The sequence below is a fragment of the Megalops cyprinoides genome, chromosome 20, assembly GCF_013368585.1.
Source record: "Megalops cyprinoides isolate fMegCyp1 chromosome 20, fMegCyp1.pri, whole genome shotgun sequence".
NCBI classification, from domain to species: Eukaryota; Metazoa; Chordata; class Actinopteri; order Elopiformes; family Megalopidae; genus Megalops; species Megalops cyprinoides.
This window is the reverse complement of record NC_050602.1, coordinates 19,114,115-19,127,730: the sequence shown is the minus strand read 5'-3', so window position 1 is coordinate 19,127,730 and position 13,616 is coordinate 19,114,115. Positions and strand designations below refer to the sequence as shown.

General features: G+C 44.7%; 1 protein-coding gene across 4 annotated transcripts in view; it reads left to right on the top strand.

The window, feature by feature from the left end:
- The window catches only part of LOC118795325 (CUGBP Elav-like family member 5), a 127,582-nt gene that overhangs the window by 110,119 nt on the left and 3,847 nt on the right, over window positions 1-13,616 (top strand). For 2 of the 4 annotated variants that reach the window (XM_036553736.1, XM_036553735.1), the window contains exons 6-7: window positions 2,791-2,937; window positions 10,375-10,519. In XM_036553736.1, the coding sequence (XP_036409629.1) occupies window positions 2,791-2,937; window positions 10,375-10,519 (292 nt within the window). Of the gene's footprint in view, window positions 1-2,790; window positions 2,938-10,374; window positions 10,541-13,616 lie in introns of all 4 variants that reach the window. The other 2 variants (XM_036553734.1, XM_036553733.1) reach the window with 1 other exon arrangement.

The window sequence follows — 13,616 nt, the reverse complement described above, 5'->3', positions numbered from 1 at the left end:
GATAAAGGGGGCACTCGTGCAAATTCACCACGGCCTCCTCTCTGCGTGTCACAAGACCGCTGTGCGAGTTAACGACGGGCCGTGGGTGGTACAGCTCCAGCAAACCGTGGTGTGGCTACTCAGAGGACAGCCACGAGGAGCCCGTCCCTGACAGCGGACATCACAGACTCCAGAGTGAGCGGGGAGGAGGGATTTCTGACCGAAGAAAAAGAGAGTCGGAGAAGCCTGCTTCGGCATTGCGCTCACACGCCGGCACCAATTAACGGCATTTACATACTCCACCAGGGTCCAGATTGCACGATAGGAGAAAAGTTGCAGAAAGTCCTTGGCCTTGCAGACAGTTTTTAAAGGCGTCTGATTATGCATTCCGACGGTTGGGAGCAACCCCCAAGGAAGGGCTCAGGCAAACACAGGACGAGGCTCCTTATCTCTAAAACTCGTGCTTTGATACTGTAGTTTCCATTTAAATGCTGCAGAGTAAGGTTCACCATACACTCTGTCAGATTCCTGTATTTCAGTCTGCTGTTATCGTCGCAGACAGAGGGGGAGAGAGGGGACATGAAAGGAGATGTGTAGCTTTGGTAGCAAAATACAAAGCCTGAGGGACAGTGACCGCTGAAGCGTACATAAATACATAAATGATTATTATTATTGCTGTTATTAATTCTATTGTTATTTTATGAAAACAGTCATCGTTTCTAGTATTTTTATCATTACCATGATTACCATTTTTTTCCTAGAGAAAGGGAGGGAGGAAAATAGGAAAGGAAGAGAGGGAAATGGGAGACAGAGACAGAGAATTTGAGGGAGAGAGTCTATGTCTTCATGTGTCCTGTCAGTGCCTACAGCATCTCTCGTCTACCCAGAATAAGCAGAAACTCTGTCTGCAGAGTTTGTATTGAGGTGGAAGGCTCTGAGTGATTGACACATTCAGGACCCACACTGAGCCAAATCTTCCTCATCCCCCCCCTTTGTGACACCCAGGCTGAGCATGTCATACTGGACCCCCCGCCCCCCCAGGCACAGACCGAAGTGCTGGGGCGCCACTCTCACCTCTATCACCTGCAATCTCACATCAATTTCAGAGAGCAGGCGCTTATCTCGCCGGACATGTGACCTTTCCTCGCTGTCGGACCGCGGGAATACTTCAGCCCTTCGGCAGGATCGATTGGTTGGTTAGAGGGAAGGGGGAAGGGGGGGGGGGGGGGGATGAGGAGTAGGCAGACCACAGGAAAGGTCAAGTGTTTCGCTTAATCCTCTGAGGACCCCTAATGAATGATGCACCTGTGGGTTTTATCATTGAGCTGCGGAGAGGACGATGGGAGACATGGGGGGATTAGGTGGGAGGAGTCCGAGCCGAGCAGACGGGATCCCTCCCCGCTCTGGCACAGTGGAATCCTTGACCAAGGTCAGCGTACACTCACCGGCAGGCCAAGCCTAAACGCTGGTCCCCCTGCCTTCTGAAGTTAAGTGACAGAACTAAGAACCAAAGTGTGCAGTCACAGAAATAAATGATTCAATAACTGCTGAAGCAGTTTGATATGCATAGAAGAATCTTAAAGTTGAGTTAAAGCTTAAGTTAAAATTCAAGCTACCTTTAGCCATTTCTAGAATAGCTCCAGACAATCATTTTTTGCATTTCAATCAAGTGATCAGCTAGACTGTCTCGAGCTCAAAATACTTTTTTCCCCCCACATATTGTTGTGCTTCCTTGTTGCTTACAGTTTGTAAAGTAACAGCGAATGAATATGAATATGCAGATGTGCTTCCAGATGGGTTTAGCGGAACTGAAGCACTCAGCTGAGAAAGAAGGGTTGTGGCTCTGCCTCGGTGTGACAGCACTCCTCCAGCCCATTCTGATCAGAATATCAATACATCCCACAGCTGTGGAGTCCTCACTGGTCCAGGATCAGTTAAAAGAGACATCACACTTGTGACACACAGTCTGATCAGGAAGACACAGCGTGATTAGTCCTTGTATGTCTGCTACACTGTCAAGCCTGCAAAAGCCAATATGTCGATAGGATGCTTCCTGCTTTATAAAACCGCTGTAAATATTATCTGCAAAGCAACCATAGGTGAATGAAAAAAGTGGTGTTTGAAAAGACTGGAGGCTTCAGATGTGCATTTTGCCCTTAAATTCCGTCAAGGAAGTTATTTTTTCCTTCCCAGACTGTTGTAAACAGTTTTATGTATTTTACCAAAATTGTGCTGGTCAAGTTTAAGGACGAACTACAAAAGAAGAAAGAGTGAATACTGCCCTTTTTCTCCCTTTATGCGTTTTTCACATTTTACAGACGTAAACGGGTATTGGATTTTCTCTCTCTCGCACCACCTCTCATTCTTTATTCTATTTTGTATTTATGCTTTTGTTCTCTTTTGTTCCTCCTTTTTGATCCATATTTTATTTATGCTCTTCATGACAGCTAGTCAATAAAGAGCTTTTGACAGTAAAAAGTCTCCGCTTTCCTCTCTCTCTCTCTCTTCTGCCCTTTCTGTGAAATAAGGAATTTTAAGATGCAATAAGTGTTAGATTTGGAGCTGTGGAAAGTACCTTAATTAAAGAAGCACTAAGGTTCAGAGCCCTGTTGTGCAATTTTGATTACTGTGAATGCCAAATTGTTCGGCTATGTGCCTTCTCCTGATTGGTTGTCTGGTTGACTGATTGGCTGGCTGGCTGGCTGGCTAGCTGGCTGACTGACTGGCTGGCTGGCTGCTCAGTGCTTCAGAAGAGGGTTAAGCGTGAATGTCCCCCCTCTCCTCAGACCGGGTCCAATTCTCTTCCCTTAGGGTGCCTCCTCCAGTCTGGTCGTCAAGTTCGCCGACACCGACAAGGAGCGCACCATCCGCCGCATGCAGCAGATGGTGGGGCAGTTCGGCATCTTCAACCCCACTGTCGCCCTGCCCTTCAGCACCTACAGCACCTACGCACACGCGGTAAGTGACCCCGTGCAGCGCCCTGTAAAGGACCTATTCAACCTTGGCCCTGGAGGGCTGCAGTTTCTTCAGGGCTACTCTGTCCTGGCCCTGGAGGGCTGCAGTTTCTGCAGAGCTACTCCGTCCTGGCCCTAGATGGCCATAGTTGCTTCCTCCCTAGATCTCTGAGTGTTCACAGGTTAAAGAGAAGTCAAAGTCTTACTTTATGATGACCATGGAGTAGCTCTCCACCAGCCTCACGACTGAGGGCTTCAGAGAATAAACCCCACTGTTTCTCAGTGCTCCTCTACAGTTGCTACAGCTTTAAGAGAAAAGGTCTCCTTCAGACATCAATAAATACTTCATCTCCCTCCTGCAGCAATGGGCTTATACTGCATGCATAAATAAACAGCGTGTGTGATACAGCAAAGGCATATACATCTGTTTATACAGGGATGGGGGGGAGGGGTGGCAGGGTGATATGTGTAAATCACCTGCTGGAGTGAGCGCGAGGCCACCCCCGTGCCCACTCCGATAAAACTCTCACCTTCATTGCAATGCATGAGATGCATCTCCTGCCAAGGAAACATCGGGGATGTCAGCGTTCAGGCAGTGCCTGGGGCAGTAGCGTGCCAGCAGGAAGTCCTCTTGTGTCCCCGTAACACAAGCCCTGTTTGTGTAACATCCGACAATGCAGGTCCTGTTCCTGTTACGTCCTGTAACGCCAAGTCCTGTTCCTATAAAGTCCTGTAACTCTAGTCCTATTCCTTTAACGCCCAATATTGTAAGTCATGTTTCTGTTACATCCTGTAACACAAGCGGTGTTCCTGTTATATCCTGTAATGCAAACCCTGTGCCTTCATTATGTCATAATTAAGTTTGTTCCTTTAAGATCTTGTAATGTTCATTTTGTTTCTAATGCCTCCTGTAATGAAAGCCTTGTTCCTGTAATTTCTTGTAATGCTAGGCCTGTGCCTGTAACATCCTAGAATGTAAGCTTTGTGATCTTCACAGCCACAAGGTTCTCCAAAAATATCCTCATCCACTCTGTGAACAACAGTGAAAACAGACTTAAAAAAGCTAATACATTCACATAGCTCTAAGGCTAACAGTCACATGCGTTCTCGTTTGGTCTCCTCAAAATCTTGTGAATAATTCATTAACATGATTGCAAAGCCTGTTTCATGAATACTTACTAATGAACCCAAATTCACATGCGGTGTGCTGTAATTTTAACTAATCTATTCACTCCTGAGAGGCAGTCTTTGAAGTAGGTCACAAACAAATTAAAACAAACCTCAGCTTCAAGAATGACTGGCAATATATTAGCAGGGCCATTGACAGCCCTCTCATACAAAATCAACATCAAATTTTTTCTCCTCAGTCTTAAGTGTTTACATGTTTCTTTTTATACATTTTTATGACTATGCAATCAATGCCAGTTAGTCAATGGACAGCATACCATATACACACAATCTACACAGGCACTGAGATTTTCAAGGCTTTTATGGAACAGGAATAACAGGGAAAGAAATGGATCTGAACAGGACCAGTAAAGAACAGGTCCTAATGCTCCCATCCAAATGTTAGGCAACAGGCTCAGTGAAACTTGGTAACATGCTTTCGCAACATAACCAGAAAGATCACCCTCAACTCTGGTCTTTTTGACTACTGGTGTAAAACTGAGGCTACACAAACCCCAAAATGAGTGGAGCCATCACATGCTGTCAATCACTGACTGGTTTCAACCAATCAAAAGGCCCTGTTCACCACAGCAAAAATACTAGGATTGGCTCAAATCAAGCAGTTACTGATGACACATGCGAGCCCCACCCATGTCGGATTTCACAGAGCCTCACTCTCCCATTGCTAATTCTGGCCACTGAAGGAGGTCGTAAACATGCCTGACCTTTCCTCAAGTGTGCTGGTCAGAAGGGTTTCGCCACGGAGGCCGCCGTAACATGTGACGGAACGGAGATCCCCGTGTGACGATGACATGTGAGGAGAGGGTGAACAGAAGGAGACCCGGCTGGCGTCCCTCTGGCCACCTGTTTCCTTGTCCTTGTGACAGGCGATGAGGAACATGCTCCATGCTGAAGTACTGCTCACCTGCTGAAATCTGCTAGAGCGCCACAGATCACCTGCAATCTGTGTGCGCTTCGTAAAAATGCTATAAGCCGCTAGTGGCACACCACAGATCTCTCTCAGTGTTGTGAGTGTTTCGCATAAATGGCAGAAGCTGCTAGTAGCACGCCATGGGCTTCTCTCAATGTGCATGTGTGTCTTGTACAAATGCTATAAGCTGCTAGTGTACCACAGACTTCTCATTGTGTATGTTTAGCATAAATGCTGGAAGTTGACAAGAGTACCACACATCTTTCACAAGGTGTGCATTTCACAGGAAGCCTATCACACTGCCTCTCACTACATGATCCTCTTTGTTTATTCTTACAATGTGAAACAATATTACCTAAAATGTCCATAAATGTCCTTAAACAGTGAGATAGTGCCTCACCCAAGCTCTGAGAGCAAATAGAATCCAATGAATACCTGAGGACACAGTAGTATTGAGGGTTAGACACAGCTTAAATCATATAAATGTGCTTTGCAAGAGTCTGAGATATAATCAATTTGTTTTTCAGCTACAAATGTGAGCAAACTGTTATCATTAAGCATATCCTATAATCAATAGGAACCAAAAAACACGTGTCTCTTTGTCCCACAATACTGACTTAGGCCCATGTCTGTATGGTGCTAAGATGCTATGATAGGCAAGTAAGCACATAAATGATTATTATTAAAATGTTTTTCTTTCCCTTTTCCTGGTGATCACATTGTCAGAAGGAGCTGTAATATTATCAGCCCACATGCTATTCTGTAGCTGGAGAATGTATAAGTACAGATGTAGTGGTTTGTACAGAGTATAGGCCTAGTAAATGGGGAATTTAAAGTGCTGCTTCAGAGATAAAGTGGTGGATAGGATTATACGGTTGAGCTGACATGCAGTAAATTGGATTTTAGTCAAACCAGGGAAGGACACTGACGACAAGTGGTGGGGGGAAAAAAAACGAGGTACATTTTTCAGGAGATGCACAACACCATTTTGACAAGTGAAGCTTCCTGTTCGTCAGGCTGATACTGTACTGCGGGGAAGAGAGATGAAATACCAGGGAGAATATTAACCTTTCAAAATATGTCATTCTATGCTAAAATGAAAATGATGTGGAAAAGGAACTATCCTGCACTGTGATTTAAACCTGTCCCTTTTCCTCAAAATGGGAGTTCAAACAACTTGCCTTGAAATTCTATCATTACATTACCTGTCCCTGATTGGCTACTGCCACAACTCTCAAGAGATGATTAATACCATGGAGATGTGCCTTGCATTCCTTCCTGGTTTGGTGGGATTCTGATCACTCTTTAAATCTTTTGAACGGGTTCCGGAACTTTCAGTTGCACTGTGCATGGACGAATATTTCACTGTAGAGGATAGGCTAACATCAATCAATCACATGCTCACTCAATCAAATGTGGTTTGATATAGCGCTCCCAACAAATTAATCTTCAGAGTGCATCACAGAGTGTACTTAACAGAAACAATTTAAGTTACAGTGGACATAACATTGAAGGATGAACCAACAGAGAAAAAAAGTCACCTAAACCAACAGCAGCTATTACAAGCAATGAGAAGTGTTTAAATTATGCTGGTTTATATCATTATTTACATGTAGTGCGGATTTGCTCTTCGGAGGGCAAAAACATTTTAAAGAATGTCAACGAGGGAAAAAGGTTCCCTAAATGCAAACAAAGCCTAATGTTTAAGAGACACTATTTTTAATGCTATATGCACCTGGACACCCTAGACTCTAAACCTTCTCCCTAACATGGTGGCAGCCTTAGTGGTAAAATTGATGGCAGTTTCAGCATTGAAAGTAAAAACCTGATGGCTGCTTGCTCTGTGGTAAGCACATTGTGGTGACACATGATTGGTGGCTAGATATCGGTGGTGGTAGTTTAAGAATGTGCACCATATGCCAGCAATTATTCTCTTTGTGACAATGTTTTCCACAATGCCATTAGATTTCATGGATGGTAGTAATGATTCAATGTATGCACATACACAGCTACTTGCCTAATGCTATGGAATTTACTTTTTTTGTAAGTCGCCCTAGGTAACAGCTTCTGCCAAATGAACAAATGTAAATGTAAACATAATCAAGTTTGACATCTAATTTTTTTATAGAATATATTTGCCTTTGCTGTACCACACCCCGTTCAAGGCTAATCAAAGCCAAAATAGACCCCTCCCATCAGAGGTACTGCATCCGAGGGAGACACATCAAATGAAAATGGAACAGGAACAAATGGCTGCCATGCGTTTTTAATGTGGTGTTTATGTGGAGTCTGCATGGGTGGGCGTGTTCGGGTGGACGCGTGCTTGGTTCTCAGTGGTTAATATTGCCCTCTGTTGGGCAAACGGGGAATTGCATTCTGCTAACGCCTACGGCTAGCATTAGAATTGTCAACACTTGAGTAAAATATCACAGGGTTATTACAATGCATCTAATAATACACCCGCACCACACTGCTATAATCTACCCTATATAACGGCAACGGTACTGGAGTTCGTTTATGTGTTCTCAATATGTGGTTAAAAAAACTTACACAAAAGTAATAGGCATAGAGAAGGCCTATAAAAAAGATGGAGCAAAGACATTCAAGACTGTCATAGGAAAAAAAAAACAAACCTACTGCTCAAACCCAGGCAATTTCAGCAGCAGAGCACCATGTGTCATTGCCAGAGCACACTCCACACTTCCATTCCAGGCCATCTGTAGATCTAGGACCTCAACGACTGTGTTATTCCCTCCCTCCCTTCCTCTCTCCCTCCCTCCACTGCCTCCATCCCTTCCTCTGCCTCCATATTGAGAAGGGTCTGGCTGCAGACCAGCAGTCATATCCAAAGAGGCCAATCTCCACCATGGTGATCTCATCCACAGATGTAAACCCTAACGGAATTCACAGAGAATAACTAAAGACTTCTTTTCCATGGATAGGTTCACCTGGTTAGGGTTTCTTCCAAGCACTGATTTGTCTCGTGTCCATGCCGACGCAAGAGTGGCTGCTCCAAGAGCCACAACCTCACCTGCATGTCTGACTCACTCACCCCACCTGTTTGAACAGAGAAAGCTGCTTACTCTGGTACAATGAGGATTTCTGAACGAAATTTTTGGTGCAGCTAGCTGGGAATCACCTGGTTACACAAGGGATTTCATATGTTTAATATTCATAAGTTGTCCTCACAGGAATTTTGCATTGCTGATGGTAGCCATGTGGAGTTATAAATATAACGGTTATAAAACTGGCCATACAGCTGTAAGGTTTCACATTTGATTCCTAGATTGGGGAGTGCAGTCACACCCTTTAGAAAACCACTTAATCCGTTTTTCCCCAGAGTACGTATTTAAGTGTATAAATGGATTCCGCGGTGTATTAACAAAATGTCAGCAATGCAAGTGGCCTAGCAAACGATAATCTATTAGTAACGATAGTCAAACGATACTCTATTAGATAATCTAGTTTTAAATAAACAGGTGGCACACAGATAATTGTGATGTCATAAGTAGACCACCCGCTGGTGGCAGGGGAGAGTGACATCATCAAGCTGAAAATAAGCAGTCCCCTGACGCTAAGGGGATGTAACACCAGGCACCATTTCACCACCTCCCCTTTTGTCTCTCTTTAACAGCGAGAGAGAGAAAAGGTTACATCCATGGTGACGAAAACTCAGCCCCAGGCAATTCAGTTTTCTTGCCAACTGAGGGCATCTGCAATCTATGCACGCACTTTGAGAATAAATAAATCATCGTACAGGTTTCTGCTAGTAAAATAAATATGAACAGCCAGATAAAAATGAATACGGATTGCCCTATCAAAATAGCCGGTTGCTGTACCTTTTTCTTCAGTTTTTTTTTTCCCCTAAAAATCACATGCATAAGTCTCCAGCTGGTTGTACTGGTGTCCTGAAAGAGCAGCGTAACTGGATTGAGAGGTCGCTGCAAAAGGTGACATTAACTATGCAGCGCATGTACGGAATCTGGCTCAGGGAAGCGCTCCCTTTCCATAATTCATTGGCGCTCTCTCTCTCTCCTGCTTTTATTCGGTACGTCACTAACTAACACGCTGGAGCCCGAGCTCCAAGAGTCAGCTGTGAGCTTTACTCCAAATTCCCACACAGATCAGCGCTCTGCACATGTGACATACTGCAGCCCTCATCCTCTTCATATTATTGATATTAAAAAATACATTAAACTCAGACGACACTATTATCCAGTGTTAGCAGCGGATACAAACTGAAGCAATACAATGCTGGGCATCTTGGGTACAAAAAGAAGAGTTCTGCTATGGGATTTAAACTTGTGGCCATGGTCCCTAACCACTATTCACTTCTCCATCCGCATCACAAAGCGAGTTCAGACCACCTGCTGAGGCGTGCCCTGCATCATTTTCCCCGCATTTATTTTTATTGGCGTGTTTGTATTCTTCTGTCCCCTCGTCTGGCTTTTTTTTTTCCCCCCTTCTCCTTAAATGCTTGGTTCGTTCTGTTCTGCACAGAATGGATGATCCCCACCGGTTAGGTTGATGTGATTATGCAAATGTCAAAGGGGGTTAAATGCGCAGTGGAGGCTAGGCCAGTGGCTAATGGATAAGGTGCCAGAGGCCCCCTTTTATGGTAGGACGGCTGCTTTCAGGATACCTGATAAGGGCTATTGAGGGGAAATAATTTGCTTTTTCCCAGTCCAGGCACTCCATGTAAATAGAGCCAGGGGAACTGCACTGTGTTCCTGGCAGAGCTGTCATTAGCATTAGCTGTAGGTGAAGAAGCACTTATTTTCTCTCTCATTTTCTTAGCTTCACTGAGTTTAAGTGAGGAATTCAAGGTAAATGCCGAAGTTCTAAGGGAGGCCTTCAATCTAAACATTCTGGTGCTTCTTCCTTCAGTAAGTCTGATCCAATCCCCCATTCTTACACATGGTCCGCAAGATCATCAGCCACTAAATAAATAAGGATATTGAATAAGAATAAAATAGGATAAATTAAAACAAAAACCCCCAAATGCAGTACTTGCCTGAAATCATCACTCGGAGGACAAAATGCCACAGCAGTTAGACTGAAGTGCTGTACCTCACACACTGTGTGAACTGGCCTGACCCATGCAGCAGAGTCCCGCAGTGCGGAAACCAATGGGAAACAAGAGTGGAGAATTGTCCAGTTCAGCCCCTATTAAGGCACCATCAGAGCGAGGTTCCACCAAAAAGGCCGTTCAAGGCAGTTACACACACTCATTCACAGCACTCCCGTTCCTCCATCCTACGATCCATTTACCACCCCGGCCCTCTCTCTTTTTATATCCCTCCCCCTCTCCCTCTCACTTGCTTTTCTTTCTCTCCCTCACAGCTGATGCAGCAGCAGGCCGCCATCATGGCCGCCTCCCAGGGGGGCTACCTGGCCCCCAGCGTGGCCTTCCCCACCGCGCAGATCCACCAGGTGGGGGCGCTCAACATCAATGGCCTGCCGTCGACCCCCGTGACCCCGGTGTCGGGTGAGTTCCGTGAGGCACTGGGTGAGCACCTCCTCTCGAGCCCTTTGGGTACTGGGACTGTGGCTATGATGGCCTGAGACCCACCCATTTTTGCATTTACACACCTGCTGTCTATGTGTGTGTATCTGCACGCACCACAATATTATGGAGAACTGTGTTTGGTTCCATGAAAAATGTACACACTCACAAGCGTATTTAAGGTGGATTTAAGTTTGACTGGACTCTCTGAAGTGACATGAAAAAGGATAAATAATCAGAAGTTTTAGTGAGACTTGGAACTAGGCCTTCCTGGGACTGGAATCTCTGTAACACTTCCATAAATCAGAGGGCTTCCAACCAGGCGTACTTCACAAGGTTGTAGGGGGTACTTTCAATCAAGCTAAATAATCCTAGATAATAATAAAGTGATGGGACAGACACCAGCAGGCGGTAGCGGAATTAAAGTGTTGGGCTGAGCTGGATGCTGTTCTGGAATAAGGCTGAAAATCTCTGCCATAAATAGCCATGAGATAAAGGCTGCTTCTGGTTCTGCAGCTTGAATCTGAAGCTTTAATTCCATTTTCAGCCTCCTTCCAAAATTCCAGCTCATTCATCCTCTAATCACCTCTGTGTGAATCCACAGCCCTGCATACTTAAACAGGTGTGAAGCTCAGGTACTTTACCGCCATTCTGCCCTTGTGCTTGTGCAAGAACCACATACACGCACAACCGTTCCGGGTCCCCGTCTCGGTTTACAAACACAGCACAATTGTTTAACCGCACGCTTAAGCGGGTTTGATTTTGAGGTTTATGAAGTATGGGCGATATCGGCTTTCATGGGGAAACCGTGACAATCGATGCTATGGACGAGAAGTACCTCAGGGTTTCACTGGGTTTGTGTGGAATCAATGGCCCAAAAAAAAAAAAAGGTACCTGCCAATGCAGCCGTCTCAACATGCCACATCATCAACCAAAGGACATGCACAACCAGGTGGAGGGGACAGGGGTCTGTGCATGCTGTTTTGGAAGCATTTTGGCTCCCGTTAGACATTTAAACAAATGTATGTGCACCATTGCTCAGCTGCAGAGACCGACTATATTCCAGGATATAATAAGCTGTAAGTGTAATACGGGGGTTTCATTTAAAATTCATCAGTTTTTGGGTTTTAATTAATCTGAGCTGTAACTCTCAGAAAGGATGTATTAATATCCATCGATTTCCATACTATCAATCATACATGGATTCACAGTGGCTCCGATGATGATGATATCGATTGATACAACTACAGCTATGACTACGACTACAACTACGACGACTACTACTGCTACTACTACTACTAATAACAATAATAATAATAAGACAAATAGGGGTACAAACAGGGTAAACAGAAAACTTGCCTTTTACACCTTTCGATGGTCAGTTTTTGTGAGGATTGTCCATTGGTTACTGATGCTGGCCAGCATGTGACTGCTCCACTGCCATCCACACCCTACCCTACCTTTATGGAAAACAAACCCCACACACAGAACACTCTCCAGTAGCCTTCATAACACACCGTCAGATTCTCCTGTCTGATCCTCCTTAACTGCACGTGAGAAAAAAATAAGAGTCGTTTTGCATTAAACCAGTCAAACAAGGCAAGGGAATCCGCTTCCACAGATACAGTACATCACTTATAAATGCCAACAACTAATGTCCACCGTATCTGAGTGTGTGAGCAGTGCGCAAGGTGCATTACCTTAAATTACACGCATTACGTCCCTGCACGTATTTTGCGTTCATCCTCTCCTGGTTTGGCCAGTTAGCCTATGCACCCTGCATTCCTAATGCACGGTGCATCAGTGCTGAAATCGTTCTCAACAGGGGTCTCCCGGTACAAAGCGATAGTGCAATACCCTAGTAATGTGCGCACTGGATCGTTCTGCCACAGCCACACTCAGCAGCAAACAGACACACCTCTTCCATTTAGCACTGCAGAGGAACCACAAATCCCTCCAACTCCCCGCTCCACAGTGCATTGCAGAGCTGAGATTGCAGGCCGGTTGCATCATGAGCGTTCTGGAAAAAAAAAAAAACAGCAGGCATTTCACACGCCGAGCTGTTCCGATGGCTCCGCGTCGCCCTTTAGGTAGCCGTAACACAGATGTTCTACGTATTGACCAGACTTTTCCGTGTACCTCACACTGAAAGTTCTGTCTCTTCCATTGTTTAAGCTTATAGGATTCAGATTTGCTGGCTTGTCAAGTATAATCTTGAAGGGGCGTGGACAAAAACAACATAATATCCTGTTACTAACTGCAAACTCCTAGATCAGACAGTAAAGGACAGTAAAGAGGAAGGAAGAAATACAGGAGCTGAATATCTGGTCATTATATATAATATCTGTGGTCATTACATTATTGGCATTTAGCAGACGCTCTTATCCAGAGCCACTTACATCAATTACAGGTTATTACAATGCTATTCATGTATACAGCTGGATATTTACTGAGGCAACTGTGGGCCCAAGGGAACAGCAGCAGTGGCCCTGTGGAGAATCAAACTGGTCCTACTCCTTAACCACTATGCTACACTGATGCCCCATGTCATACTTTATGTTAAAGGTTATTTTGCACTTGCTTCTGTGCCAGTAGTATTCTGTGCTATTGCTCTGTAAGACTGTGGACCAAATAAGGGCACTTGCACAGTGAAAAAATAGTAATTTCAAGCACCATACAGAAACCTTGATCGATACATCACATTGTGAGCACCTGTTGATCCTCGATAGCACTGTTTACATGCGGCTAGATTCCTCCCTCACCTTGCCTGGCATTATTGACTTTCACCCACCTCCATAAGTGCTGTCCTGTGAGACTTCTCCAAACAGGAAAGTTTGCTGACATTACACCCCTGGCTTCCTTGGCTACAGTACTGTTTTATCAGGGCGTCTCAGAATCTCCCCTGAGGCTTCGTATCATTGGATGCCTAACATCAATTCTCAAGCTTTTTCACTCACAGGAGAGCCTTAAACTTAAAGAGAAAATGTGGAAGCATTTTTTTTTCAAGTAGAAAAAGAAAACTTTTCTTAAACAATGCACTGACAATTAGAATACACAATTAATACTGTGTTCAGCAGTT